The sequence below is a fragment of the Salmo trutta genome, chromosome 19 (genome assembly GCF_901001165.1).
Source record: "Salmo trutta chromosome 19, fSalTru1.1, whole genome shotgun sequence".
Taxonomy (NCBI): domain Eukaryota; kingdom Metazoa; phylum Chordata; class Actinopteri; order Salmoniformes; family Salmonidae; genus Salmo; species Salmo trutta.
In genome coordinates this window covers 54,773,841-54,788,167 of record NC_042975.1, presented here as the reverse complement: position 1 = coordinate 54,788,167, position 14,327 = coordinate 54,773,841, and the positions used below count along the sequence as shown (strand labels likewise).

The following is a 14,327-nucleotide window of genomic DNA, read 5'->3' as shown; positions in this document are numbered from 1 at the left end:
TAAACACACAAACAGAATAGATTATACATTGATTACTAACAATGTAATGAAAAATCCCTAGTGGGCAAACCCGATATGACAACTTGGTACACAATGAAAAGGGGCGGGAAAAGATAGAGCGGGAGAAGGAGAGACAAAGGAATTCAACTATCGTACAGACAGTTGAATAATACGCTCATTGTAAGTGTGGATATTTTGCAACCTAACAACCGTTCATTCGGATTTAGAAATCACCCCACCAGTCTGTGACGAATAGTTTGACAGAAAGTCTCTAGTTGTGCAAGTCTCTGGATGTCCACCAAAGGTCACCATGCCCTTAGTAGTTGTAGTAGGTTTTTTTTTGTTCTGGAAGCGTCTGTTAGAATGGAAACATCAGACATACTGTGCTTCTACACCTGCATTGCTTGCTGTTTGGGGTTTTAGGCTGGGTTTCTGTACAGCACTTTGAGATATCAGCTGATCTAAGAAGGGCTATATAAATACATTTGATTTGATTTGACATACCAATGGTCGTTTGATCGGGAAATGTTCTTCTTTTCTCATCTTCCTTAGAATGGATCCTTCAAAGGTACACACGCGGTGGTCCTCAGTCGAGTTTACAAGACTCATGTACTTAAACAGCTGCAGACTACATTTTCCAATGTAGTCTTTATCTTCTTAACTTGAGAGTTTGAGGGTCTTACTATTTTCTGGTTTGGTAGAGTCTAACCATTTTACACGCCAGCAGCAACCCGGCCATGTACTGGTCTAAATGGTTGATTATTCAGGTTACAGCTATGACCACTGTTCACACCAGCAGCAACCCGGCATGTTTTTGTCTAATATGTTAATTCTTCAGCTTGTCCTTTTAAGCACTCGCCTTGGAGGGCGGTTCCATTACGTTGCCACAATGTCTGTGCTCACGTGGGCGTGGTTACTTACTTGGCAAAGTCTATATGAAAAACCATTATCTTATTTAGGCTAAAATCACATTATCTTCTCAACAATAGTTTCATATTTAATCATACACGTTTTATAACATTTAGAGGTGACTCTGACATGTACATTGTGATCCTCACCCAGAAGGGAAAGTCATGACAACTAAGTAGGCATAAAGAACACTGTTGGAAAAGCATTAACAGTGGAAACACAGAAATGCCTTGTTTGCACCACAGATGCTCAAATAAATTGTGGCTCAATCGAACAAACATGGGAAAGGCCGTTTGGTTTTCTGTGCACTAGCAATTGGCACGCATGCAATTCCAAGATAGATTGTGCTAGTGTAACATGATCCATCCCTGTCATACAAACCTGAGATTCAAACCCTACTCACAATGACAAAAAACACTCTGCAATGCACCATCAACATTTGATTTGATTACCTGCCAGGCAGTCAAGCAGGAGGTGCACATGAGGTGTCCGCAGGGCTCGATCTTTACATCCTTGTCGTTCTCGGCGCAGATCTTGCACAGCTGGAAGGTGGAGCCCATCTCACAGTAGAGCTCGTACTGCTCCTTTAGGACCAAAGAGGGGTCAGTTATGAGGCAGCACACACAACTCATGAATTAAAATAAGAATTGGACACACCCCACATGAAGCAGAATTTGAATTGAATTTGAATTGAAGGAAGTGAATTTGAATCAAGTGAGACATATAGTGCATTCGGAAAGTATTCAGACTGCTACACTTTTTCTACATTTTGTTACGTTACAGCCGTATACTAAAATGTATTAAATTGTTCTTCCCCCTCATTAATCTACACACACAATACCCCATAATGACATAGCAAAAATAGTTTTATTTTTTTAAATTTTGCCAAATTATAATAAGAAAAACTATGGAAATATCACATTTACATACAGTACCAGTCAAATGTTTGGACACACCGATTCAGGAAACTAGGCGTATGTCGCATGTCACGACTTAACAGGAGAGCCGCTTGAACGTAACATTTTTTTTAATCAAAATGCGTTTTTTTTGGCAGAAATGCCTTCTTGAACATGTGAACGTTCATGTGTATTAATAACAAACTCGTATGCCATCTGTAAATATGAATAAAATTGTTAAATTACAAGCCTTGTTGGTTAAGCCACAGAAAACATTAGCAACCTTCCCACTAGCCATGATTGGCTGAGATAATGACTGGGCTGGACATGCCGAGAGAGGAGTTTGGATTGGTCTGCCATAGAATCTTGTCAGTCTGTGTTGGTAATCCTGTCGAACGCGGCTTTTTAAAAAAACGTATTGTGTAGTGGAGCTGCATAAGTGTTGCTCTCCACTTTCTGGAGGATCAAGTTTTGAAATCAGTGGAATAATAGTATGATAGCTAAAGAGATGGAGGAAACACCTGTCTCCAGATTTCATCTTCAAACTAAGGGCAACCGTGATTTGGCATTCCTGACAGGGTGACACATCCATGCACGATGATGTATACAGGTAAGAAAGTCTAGCGTTAGCTAGCTAACGTTACAATTTCAGATATTACACGTTTTCTAATTTTGACATGAAGTGGTTTCATTTCAAGCTAACGTTAGCTGGCTGGCTCCCTAGCTGATGTTATTATTTGTTTCTCAGAGCTCTTTGCTGTTGTAGTTAGAGCCTAATGTTAGCTAGCTAACATTGAACATGGTTGGTTAGTACTGTTCATTGTTGTTTGACTAGCTAACGTTAGCTGTCTGGCTCGTTAGCTAACACGTTATGTGATGTGTGTGAACTTACACTTTGTTTACCTAGTTAGGTACATTGTTTACCAAGCTAGCAAGCTGTCTGAGTGCCAGAGCGCAGAATAACTGATGAATTTACAAATGCTCAATGCCCGTTGAATATGGCCAGTGTCAGTAAACATTGGCAAAAAAAGGTAACTAAATTGTTGCCAGCAGCACAGTTAACATGAAAACAGCCTAACCAGCTCTGCAAGGGCGAGAAAAACGGTCAGTGGGGTGTTCTCTCATTTGTGTCTGGAAGTAGCTAGCAAGCTAGCCAATGTTAGCCAGTTAGCTTGAGTGCTTGACTGCCGTTGTGAGGTCAGAATGTTCGGCCAGAGCGTCCAGTGTGTGCTCTGAACACTCAGAGAGCGAAACGCTCTGAATTTACGAACTGAAAATCTTACAGAACAGTTGCAGTTACCAACAGCCTAACCAGCTCTGCTAGGGAGAGTAATGTTCAGTGAGCTGTTCTCTCATTTGTGTCTGGAAGTAGCTAGCAAGTTAGCTTGAGTGTTTGACTGCTGTTGTTAGTGGGTGGGGCAAAAGCTTAAGAGGGTGTTAACGATGCTGAATGGGTGTAGACAAAGAAGAGCTCTCCAGTAGTAGTACCAAAACATTCAAAGGACATTTCTCAAAAGTGAGTTTACAACTTTATCAACTTTCAAAGCAGAATTACTTTCCCATTGTTCCTCGACTGTAGTCTATGATATACCATGTTGTAGCTCAAAGTCTCTACTTTTATCCAATGTAAAAAACACAATTTCAAATTTTTCTACATAAGACTGATTTGAGCCAGTCGGTCACATTTTACATTAGTTATCTTTTGTTTGTTTTTAGTCCCATCCTTCAGCTCCATTCAACCCCTCCCATTTATCTCTGAATACCATCCAGTTTTGATTTCTATTTGATATATATTTTTCAATTGTGCTGTGATGTTTCACAAATGTTCTGAACCTTTCTATTCTCATAATTTCTACAGATTGTAAATGAAAGTAAAAAACTTTTGCTAAGAGTATTATTATATTATTGGACGATTGACTATGACTTTTCAGATCACCCAGCAGTGCTATTTGTAGAGTTAACTCCAGGTAAATGTTGAAATTCTTCAGCCATTCCTGAACATGTGACCAAAAACAAGCTACATATAGACAGTACCAACACAAATTATCTAATGATTCTGTCTCTTCGCAGCCAAATCTGCAGAGCTGAGACGGTTGTATCCTCAATATATATAACATCCTATTGGTTGCGAGAATTTTGTATAATAATTTAAATTGAAAAACTCAAAGTTTTGAAACCGGCAGATTCATTTTGTCTATTAGTTCATAAACCATGTGCCATGGAAACGGTACATAAAAAATCTCTTCCCAACTATTTTGCAATCCGTATGGCACAGCTGTCAATTTTTGGTGCTTAAATGAAACGGGTTTACTTTATCACATTTTTTTCACAAATTCTGGTCTTTAATAATGCAGGACCGACAGACAAATTCCTTACTTTTTTGTCATTTACCCAGAAAGTAATATATGGGGCCAGGATAGACAGTCATCCATGGTTCAGATTTGTTTCAAAAGCCACTGCCAACTTGAGTGAACTGTAGACAAAATAACCAAAAAACTAAGGGTGATGGGGGCAAGCTCACCATGTTCAAAGGTTGTGGCCTAATCACCTCTAAGTAACTTCAAACCAATTCGTTGAGTTATTTTGGTCATGTCATTTTGAACATGGTGAGTTTGCCCCTATCCATAGTTTTTGGTTAAATTAGCTCAACTTGTAAAAATATATTGTTTCATAACCTCAGCATATGATCGACGGACTTATTGGCTGATTCATGTGATTTAGGCTGCATTTTGTGATGACGTTGGTCTATCAGGTTTGACAAGCTCTGATTGATAACCACTTTTTAGGGATGCTGAGAGACAGAAACAGATGTGGCAGACCTTTACAATGTTGAAGTACAGTGAATTCCTCGGAATACTAAGTGTTTTCTTTATTATATTACTTCCCTATTAACACATATTTGTTTTAAGTTGGTGATAACATGGACCATCAGACTATTTTATTCTCTACTTTAGGACTCTTGGAGGTATCCGAAAACAAATGTGTAAAAAGTACTTTATGAAAATGTTGAATCTGGCCTTATAAATAACAAAGACATGTCAAATCAGGTAATGCCAAAATAAATGAAGTATGCTTTGAAGTGATTGAAATGCATCAGACAATTATTGGAAAGTTCAGGAAACCCACAAATGTCGCTGAGTTAAAACAGTTCTACATGGACGAGTTGGCCAAAATTCCTCCACAGTGATCTGAGAGACTGATCAACAACTACAGGAAGCATTTGGTTGCAGTCATTGCAGTTAAAGGTGACACAACCAGTTATTGAGTGTAAGGAGGCAATTACTTTTTCACACAGGGGTATTGAGTGTAGCATACTTTTGTTAATTCAATAAATGCAATAAGTATCAACATGTGTTATTTTTTCACTCAGATTCCCTTTACCTCATTTGCACTCACTGTATATAGACTTTTTGTTTTCTTTTGTTCTACTGTATTATTGACTGTATGTTTTGTTTATTCCATGTGTAACTCTGTGTTGTTGTATGTGTCGAATTGCTACACTTTATCTTGGCAAGGTCGCAGTTGCAAATGAGAATTTGCTCTCAACTAGCCTACCTGGTTAAATAAAGATGAAATAAATAAAAAATAAATAAAAATCTAATATTAGGTTTGGGTTGAAGATCTGATAACATTCAGTGTCAAAAATATGCACAAATCTGAAAGGGAACAAATACTTTTTCCACAGCACTGTATGTTCCTGAGAGTCTTAGCTTTCTGGGATGCGGTCACAATTGCCATTATAAAACAGGTTGTTTGGACCCTAGATGCTGATTGGAGGAGCAGCGTTCCAAGCTGTGCTGTATTGGCCGTTACAGGCTAACAGTTCCATCTGAATTATCACTGCACCACCATAAGAATTTCACCATCATAAGAATTTGCATCTATTCTATTTATCTCAACTCGCACATTATTTCCCCTTGCTTGTAGCCTAGCATTTAGTTTGGTACAGCTGGGGTAATATAAGCTGCCTGTCCGACCTCTGAAGATTTGTTTAACTTTTGAAATACAAACTCCCCTGTACCCTACCACAAAGTGTGTGCCCTCAGGCCTGGAGGGAAGCTAAAGTCATTCCGCTACCCAAGAATAGTAAAGCCCCCTTTTCTGGCTCAAATAGCAGACCAATCATCATATAGGGAATGATACTCAACAAGCGCAGCACTTACACAAATGACTGATGATTGGCTGAGAGAAACTGATAAAATGTACATTTTAGTAATTTAGCAAATGCTCTTATCCAGAGTGACTTACAGTAGTGAATGCATACAATTCATACATTTTCCCCCCCGTAGTGGTCCCTCGTGGGAATCGAACCCACAACCATGGCGTTGCAAACACCATGCTCTACCAACTGAGCAACACGGGAGCCCCTGATTGTGGGGGCTGTCTTGTTAGACTTCAGTGCAGCTTTTGACATTATCGATCATAGTCTGCTGCTGGAAAAACGTATGTGTTATGGCTTTACATCCCCTGCTATAATGTGGACAAAGAATTACCTGTGTAACAGAACACAGAGGTTGTTCTTTAATGGAAGAGTCACCAACATAATCCAGGAAGAATCAGAAATTCCCCAGGGTAGCTGTTCAGGCCACTTGCTTTTTTTCAATATTTACTAACAACATTTGACTGGCTTTGAGTAAGGCCAGTGTGTCTATGTATGCGGATGACTCAACACTATACACGTCAGCTACTACAACGACTGAAATGACTGCAACACTAAACAAAGACCTGCAGTTAGTTTCGGAATGCGTAGCAAGGAATAAGTTAGTCCTAAATATTTCCAATACCTAAAAGCATTGTATTTGCGACAAAACCCTAAACATCAACTACATCTCGTAATTAAAATTGAGCATGTTGAGGTGACTAAACTGCTTGGAGTAACCCTGGATTGTAAACTGTCATGGTCAAAACATATTGATACAACAAACAGTAGCTAAGATGGGGAGAAGTCTGTCCATAATAAAGCACTGCTCTGCCTTCTTAACTCTATCAAGAAGGCAGGTCCTACAGGCCCTAGTTTTGTTGCAACTGGAATCGTGTGGTCAGGTGCCACAAAGAGGGACTTGGGAAAATTGCAGTCGGCTCAGAACAGGGCAGCACGGCTGGCCCTTAAAAGTACACGGAGAGCTAACATTAATGTCATGCATGCCAATCTCTCATGGCTCAAAGTGGAAGAGAGATCGACTTCATCATTACTTATTTTTGTAAGAGGTGTTGACAAGCTGAATGTACCGAGCGGTCTGTTTAAAATACACAGCTCTGGAGAGTTGTATGGCATTGCAGCTCGTCTGGAGGGTTGTTAACACAGTGTCCAAAGAAGGGCCAGAAGTATACAGATTGGTGTCGTCTGCGTAGAGGTGGATCAGAGACTCACCAGCAGCAAGAGCGACATCATTGATGTATACAGAGAAAAGAGTTGGCCCAAGAATTGAACCCTGTGGCACCCCCATAGAGACTACCAGAGGCCCGGACAACTGGCCATCCGATTTGACACATTGAACTCTATTAGAGAAGTAGTTGGTAAACCAGGCGAGGCAATCATTTGAGAAACCAAGGCTATTGAGTCTGCCGATGAGGATGTGGGATGCACACAGTACTACATGCAACTCTATTCCACATCAGGTAACTGATGCAAGCAGTAGAATCAAATTTAAAAAGCAGGTAAAAATACACCATATGGAACAGCAGGGACTGTGAAGTAACACAAACATAGGCACAGACACATGCATACAAGCGCATGATAACCTACACACTATACACACACATACACATGGATTTTGCATTGTAGATATGTGGTAGTGGAGTATTGGCATGAGGGCACACACTTAAGTGTGTTCTGAACTCTGTAATGAATGTATTGTAATGTTTTTAAAATTTTAACTGCCTTAATTTTGCCGGACCCCAGAAAGAGTCTTGGCAGGAGCTAATGCTTATCCATAATAATTACAAATACAAATACAATAGAGAGCAAACAGGTGTCCAGACAAGACTAAACTTTTTCTGAGCCGGGCCGAAATCACCCATCAGCATCATTATTATGGATATATCCAAGTAAATTACAATAGAAAAAAAGTTAAAACAGACGAAAATGCAGCTAGTGGACTTTCATTCCAGGTGCAATGTTTGACGTGACGGAGTTAGCTGGAGTTAGCTGAAGTTGGCTAGCTAGCTAGGAAGTGACAAGAACGTTAGTCAGCCTGCATAGCAATCACTTTTGTTAGAACGGAAGACCAGCCCTCTACAGGATGGGTGTTCCTATACCGGGACGGTTGAGCTAACATGCGCTAATGTGATTAGCATGACAGTTGTAAGTAACAGCAACCTTTCCAAGACATGGACATGTCTTATATGGGCAGAACGCTTACATTGCACTGTCCAATTTACAGTAGCTATTACAGTGAAAAAATACCATGCTATTGTTTGAGGAGAGTGCACAACAACATAACTTTTATCACGGCAACTGGTTTGATACATTCACCTCTGAAGGTAAATAATGTACTTACATTCAGTAAACTTGCTCTGATTTGTCATCCTGAGGGTCCCAGAAATAAAATGTAGCATAGTTTTATTTGATAAAATCCGTTTTTATATTTTTATATTCAAATGTAGGAACTGGGTTCTACAGTTTGAACCCCTGCTGTCTCTGGGTGTCACCCACCCTGCCCGGCCATCTAGATGTGTGAAAGTTAGAGTATAAGCTAATGATCAATCATGTATGAAATTCCTGGGAGTGTGTAAACTTAAATGTTGTATTACCATATCATTTTGTATGTTCTCTGTAGTCATGTACTTGAAAATGTATCAATTGACCAATTCGGCACATTCGGGGCAGACAAATATTGTCTGTATTGCCATGCTTCACTGGCTCAATCTGAAACTTTGCACACACATTGCTGCCATCTAGTGGCCAAAATCTAAATTGCGCCTAAACTGCAATAATACATTATTGCCTTTCTCTTGTATTTCAAAGATGATTTTAAAAAATGATAAATGCATGTTTTGTTTTTTTTTGTATTATCTTTTACCAGATCTAATGTGTTATATTCTCCTACATTAATTTCACATTTCCACAAACTTCAAAGTGTTTCCTTTGAAATGGCATCAAGAATATGCATATCCTTGCTTCAGGTCCTGAGCTACAGGCAGTTTGATTTGGTTATGTCATTTTGAAAAAAAGGGTAGAATCCTTTAAGAGGTTTTAACCAAAATAATGTTCCTGAGAGTGTTAGCTTTCAGTGATGGGTTGATAATAGCTAATAGCCCAAACCAACGCTAGAGCCAAATTTATAGGAAGAAAACTAATTAAACATGCCACACTGGCTTTAGAAAACAATTGTTGGAGAATCAAAACAGCCTGTCCGGTGGCTTTGAGACACCCACATGGGCCTAAAGCACACCGGCGCCACTTTTTGTATCACAGTGAAATTATAAAAATGCAATATTCTCTCTCTCACCCTCTCTCTCTGTCACACACACACACACACACACACACACACACTGACCTGTGTGACTTTAATGTGATCATGGATGGTGGGTTCACACAAGCCTTTAAGGTCAGGGTTGTAGCTGCGTCCGTCCGGAAACAAGTAACTGAGGACAGAAGAGAGACAGCTTAGATATTACAGCATTCCTCACAGACTGCTGACAAAAACTAAGAACGACACAGACATGTCACAGAAGGCACAACAAGCTAAATTTAACATCCATTATCAAACATCTTCATAACACAGTCATAAAAATGACATTGCATGGCATTTCAAAATAGGACCACTTTTTATATATAAGAGACTCGGCATTATCCTGACACAGAATACTTTTTGGGAGAAATATTTTTGTTTCATGGAGCATGGCACATGAATGCATTTGTGACCTTTATTTAACTAGGCAAGTCAGTTAAGAACAAATTCTACAATGACGGCCTACACCAGCCAAACTCGTGCGACGCTGGGCCAATTGTGCGCCGCCCTATGGGACTCCCAATCACATCTGGGTGTGATACAGCCCAGATTCAAACCAGGGTGTCTGTAGTGATACCTCTAGCACTGAGATGCAGTGCCTTAGACCGCTTCGCCACTCGGGAGCCCAAGGCAATTTGTTTCTGCAATTTGTATTTTACCGCAATAAATTTCTTATGGCAGCACTATGAAGAGTGTAATGGCAATGCACTTCAAATTAAGTGCTACCTCCAAATCGAGTCCCCACGATCTGACTGCCTTGTCCACCGACACAGACAGGCAGTGAGCCTAATGTGCTTTCATGCATAATTGTATCCTAGGAATCCTCCATTAGAATATTTGCAGAAGTGGGCTACCTTTGCTCGCCTCCCAAAGGCGCTCTGAACCGAAACCACTCAAGCGTGGCGAGAGAGATCAAACTACATTTACAGAGGTAATCATCCCTCGTCGCCTGAGCAGTCAAGACAGAGAGGAAATAAGAAAGTGAGTCAATGGCTACATCCCAATTCTCCACCTGTCTCCCAAAATGTGCACTTGCATTGCAGGCCCCAATTCCCTCCCTACCCTTTCCCCTTTGCCCTAACCCGTTAACATACAGTACCAGTCAAAAGTTTGGACGCACCTACTCATTCAAGGGTTTTTCTTTAATTTTTACTATTTTCTACATTGTAGAATAATAGTGAAGACATCAAAACGGTGAAATAACGCATATGGAATCATGTAGCAACCAAAAAAGTGTTAAACAAACCAAATGTATTTTAGATTTTAGATTCTCAAAGTAGCCACCCTTTGCCTTGATGACAGCTTTGCACCCTCTTGGCATTCTCTCAACCAGCTTCACCTGGAATGCTTTTCCAACACTCATGAAGGAGTTCCCACAACTACTGAGCACTTGTGGCTGCTTTTCCTTCACTCTGCGGTCCAACTCATCCCAAACCATCTCAATTGGGTTGAGGTCGGGTGATTGTGGAGGCCAGGTCATCTGATGCAGCATTCCATCACTCTCCTTCTTGGTCAAATAGCTCTTACACAGCCTGGAGATGTGTTTTGGGTCATTGTCCTGTTGAAAAACAAATTATAGTCCCACTAAGTGCAAACCACATGGGATGGTGTATCGCTTCAGAATGCTGTGGTAGCCATGCTGGTTAAGTGTGCCTTGAATTCTAAATAAATCACTGCACACCCCCACCCCATTACACCTCCTACTCCATGCTTCACGGTGGGAACCACACATGCGGAGATCATCCGTTCACCATTTCTTCACCAAATAGATGGTCTGTCTCTACAAGCACCACCTGGACTGGACATAGCTAGACAAACTTATCTTTTTGAGAAGATCAGGGAGTTTTCGATGAAGAGGCTATGGACATCACATGCCCTGCACCAAATTCAAGGGCAGGACAGAAACAGGCTCTCCGAATATAGATTCCCTTGTTAATGCATGGTTCGGACGGACCAGTCATCAGCACTATCAGCAGTGCCTCTATTCAAATGGCTCTCTCCTAACACACACGCCATACGTTGCTGCTACTATTTTTGTATTTTTGTACTATTGTATGCATATAACTACCTCGTCTATCACTGATATCGTTATTGATATTGTTCTTGTGCTGTGTATTATTTTATTTTAACACTATCTATTTCTGATATTGCAACTATGCAAGTAACCATTTGGCTGTACCATTTACACCTTCTGTAGAGATCCATCCACTTAGCAAGACTTAGCAAAATATTGATATATAAAATTAATATTGATATGTGTGGTAGTAACATGATTTTGTTACATACTACAATAATATCATGTGACCGTATTGTTGGGATAAGAGAATATAAAATATACTTATTCATGTCACTGATGGAGTGCTAAGGTTTAGAGGGTCTGCACCAGAAGTTAAGGGTTATAGGAGGAAGGTATATAGTGTGTGCCACTAAGCTTGGAATGTGTTGAGTGCAGGGAAGCGATTACATGTGGCAGGCATTGATAAGGAGAGACGGGTGGAGATCTTAGAAACTAGCAAATGTCTCTAAGGGAGAGAGGGTAATGTATAATGTTTACATGTTTACATTATGTCAGGATATGTTATTGTTAGCCATCAGGGATCCTCTGGGAGGAGAAAAGACACACAGTCTGGTATCAATAACCATGACAGCCTTGAGTTGGGGAGGAGTGAGCACTATGGGGTAGAGGTCAGGTTAGATGAAGTGAGGAAGAACAGATATCACTAAGGTTCTGTCTAGCAACAGAGATGCTTTAGCTGTTCAGTTGTGGAGGAGGAGGCTCAGCCTAGGAGAAAGGGTTAAATATCAGTGCTTGTGTGAAATGTCGGTTTGTCTGAATCCAGCTGTATCGACCCTTTGGGAAGAATTAAACTTGGTTAAGCTTCTCTAGTGTCCGTGAGTTATTTACTCAGAAAATTAGAACCTAACAGTATCAAGTGTCCATCACATAAATATATGGCGCATCCACATAAATATAGTATATAAAATATGCTAATATACTGGTGTGAAGACATTTGGGCAGTGGTCAAAATAACTTAACAAGTAACAATACTTAAAAAAAAATATTTAAAAAACAATACTTAAAAATACTACTTAAGTATTTTGGCGGGTATCTGTACATTACTATTTATATTTTTGCAAAAGTGTACTTTTACTTCACTACATTCAGAAAGAAAATAATGCATTTTTTACTCCATACATTTTCCCTGACACCCAAAAGTACTTGTTACATTTTGACAGGAAAGAGAACATCCCTACTGCATCTGATCTGGAACACTCACTAAACACAAATGCTTCGTTTGCAAATTATGTCTGAGTGTTTGAGTGTGCCCCTGGCTATCTGTCAATAAAAAAATAAAAAATAAAACAATTTGTGCTGTCTGGTTTAATATAAGGAATTTTAAATGATTTATACTTTTACTCAAGTATGACAATTTACTATTTTTTCGACCACTGGATGTGGCTGGGGGTTATAGCATTTCTTTCACATGACTCATCAATTTAAACAAGTGTGTCTGAGTAAGCGTCATCTAATATTTATAACATACTTTTATCTGGACACTTTCTGTTTACCTGGAATTGTTCTTTATTGTAGGCTACTACCACTTTTAGTCTTAATCTTTACTACTCTAGTCACTGTTTAACACATGACCTCACATGTGAATCCTTAGAGATGGGTGGGGCTGGCTTAAGAGGGTGTGAACAATGCTGAATGGGTGTAGACAAAGGAGAGCTCTCCAGTAGGTACCAAAAATTCAAAGGCCCTTTTCTCAAGTGTATCAACTTCAAAGCAGAATTACTTTCCCATTATTCCTCAAAAATGCAGTGTATGATATACCATTTTGTAGCTCTGAGTCTCTACTTTTATTCAATGTAAAAAAACACAATTTCAAATTTTGATACATAAGACCGAATCTTGGTGGTGAGTCACATATTGACGCCACGCACACGTTCAGATTCCTTCACACTCTTCACATACGCTGCTGCTACTCTCTGTTTATTATCTATGCATAGTCAATTTACCCCTACCTACATGTACATATTACCCATTGTATATAGCCTCCTTACTGTTATTGGATTGTGTTACTATTTTTCCAAGAAATTTAGCACATTATTCTTACTTACTTTATTAAAACTCTGCATTGTTGGTTAAGGGCTAGTAAGTAAGCATTTCAAGGTAAGGTCTACACCCAGGGGCGCCGTATGGGGGGGAAAAGTTAGAACGATTCTAAGGGCCTGTGACTGACAGAGGCCCTAAAAAATTATTAAAATATTAGGTTAATTTTTTAATATTAAATGATTAACCTATCATCATTAATAAATTATTTTATGTACTATTGTACAAAATATTTTATGTAATATTTTATGTACAATGTACTTGTCACACCCTAACCATAGAGAGCCTTTTTTATTCTCTATTTTGGTTAGGTCGGGGTGTGACTAGGGTGGGCAATCTAGTGTGTGTATTTCTTTGTTGGCCTGGTATGGTTCCCAATCAGAGGCAGCTGTTTAGCGTTGTCTCTGATTGGGGATCATATTTAGGCAGCCATTTCCCCACTGTGTTTTGTGGGATCTTGTTTATGTGTAGTTGCCTGTGAGCACTCCATAGCTTCATGTGTTCGTTTATTGTTTTTTGAGAGTTTCATTTAATAAACATGTGGAACCCAGATCACGCTGCGCTTTGGTCCGAGTCTGCTTCCAACGATGTTCGTGACAGAAGATCCCACCACAACAGGACCAAGCAGCGTGTCCAGGAGGAGAGGGGATCCTGGGCTTGGGAGGAGACCAAGGAGGAGAAGACATCCTGGACTTGGGAGGAAATCTTGGCAGGAGACGAAAGCCTTCCTTGGCGGCAGACGCAAGGAGAGAAGGGAGGACAGCGACGACGCCGGGGTTCGCGGCCACATAGAAAACCCAAAAGACAGCCCAAATTGTTTTTTTGGGGGGGGGCACACGGGGTGGTCGGCGGAGCCGGGGAGTGAGCCAGTGACAACCTGGGAGGAGGTAGAGAGGTGGTCAGTCGACCCAAGGAGAGTACTAGAGCCTACCTGGGAGTTGATGGAACAGTGCG

The 14,327-nt window shown here is 40.1% G+C and overlaps 1 protein-coding gene across 5 annotated transcripts in view; it reads right to left on the bottom strand.

The window, feature by feature from the left end:
* The window catches only part of cblb (Cbl proto-oncogene B, E3 ubiquitin protein ligase), a 224,416-nt gene that overhangs the window by 87,473 nt on the left and 122,616 nt on the right, over positions 1-14,327 (bottom strand). For all 5 annotated transcript variants that reach the window (XM_029701775.1, XM_029701774.1, XM_029701773.1 and 2 more), the window contains 2 exons: positions 9,305-9,392; positions 1,362-1,493 (listed from right to left, as the gene is read on the bottom strand). In XM_029701775.1, coding sequence (XP_029557635.1) covers positions 1,362-1,493; positions 9,305-9,392 — 220 coding nt within the window. The remainder of the gene's footprint in view (positions 1-1,361; positions 1,494-9,304; positions 9,393-14,327) is intronic.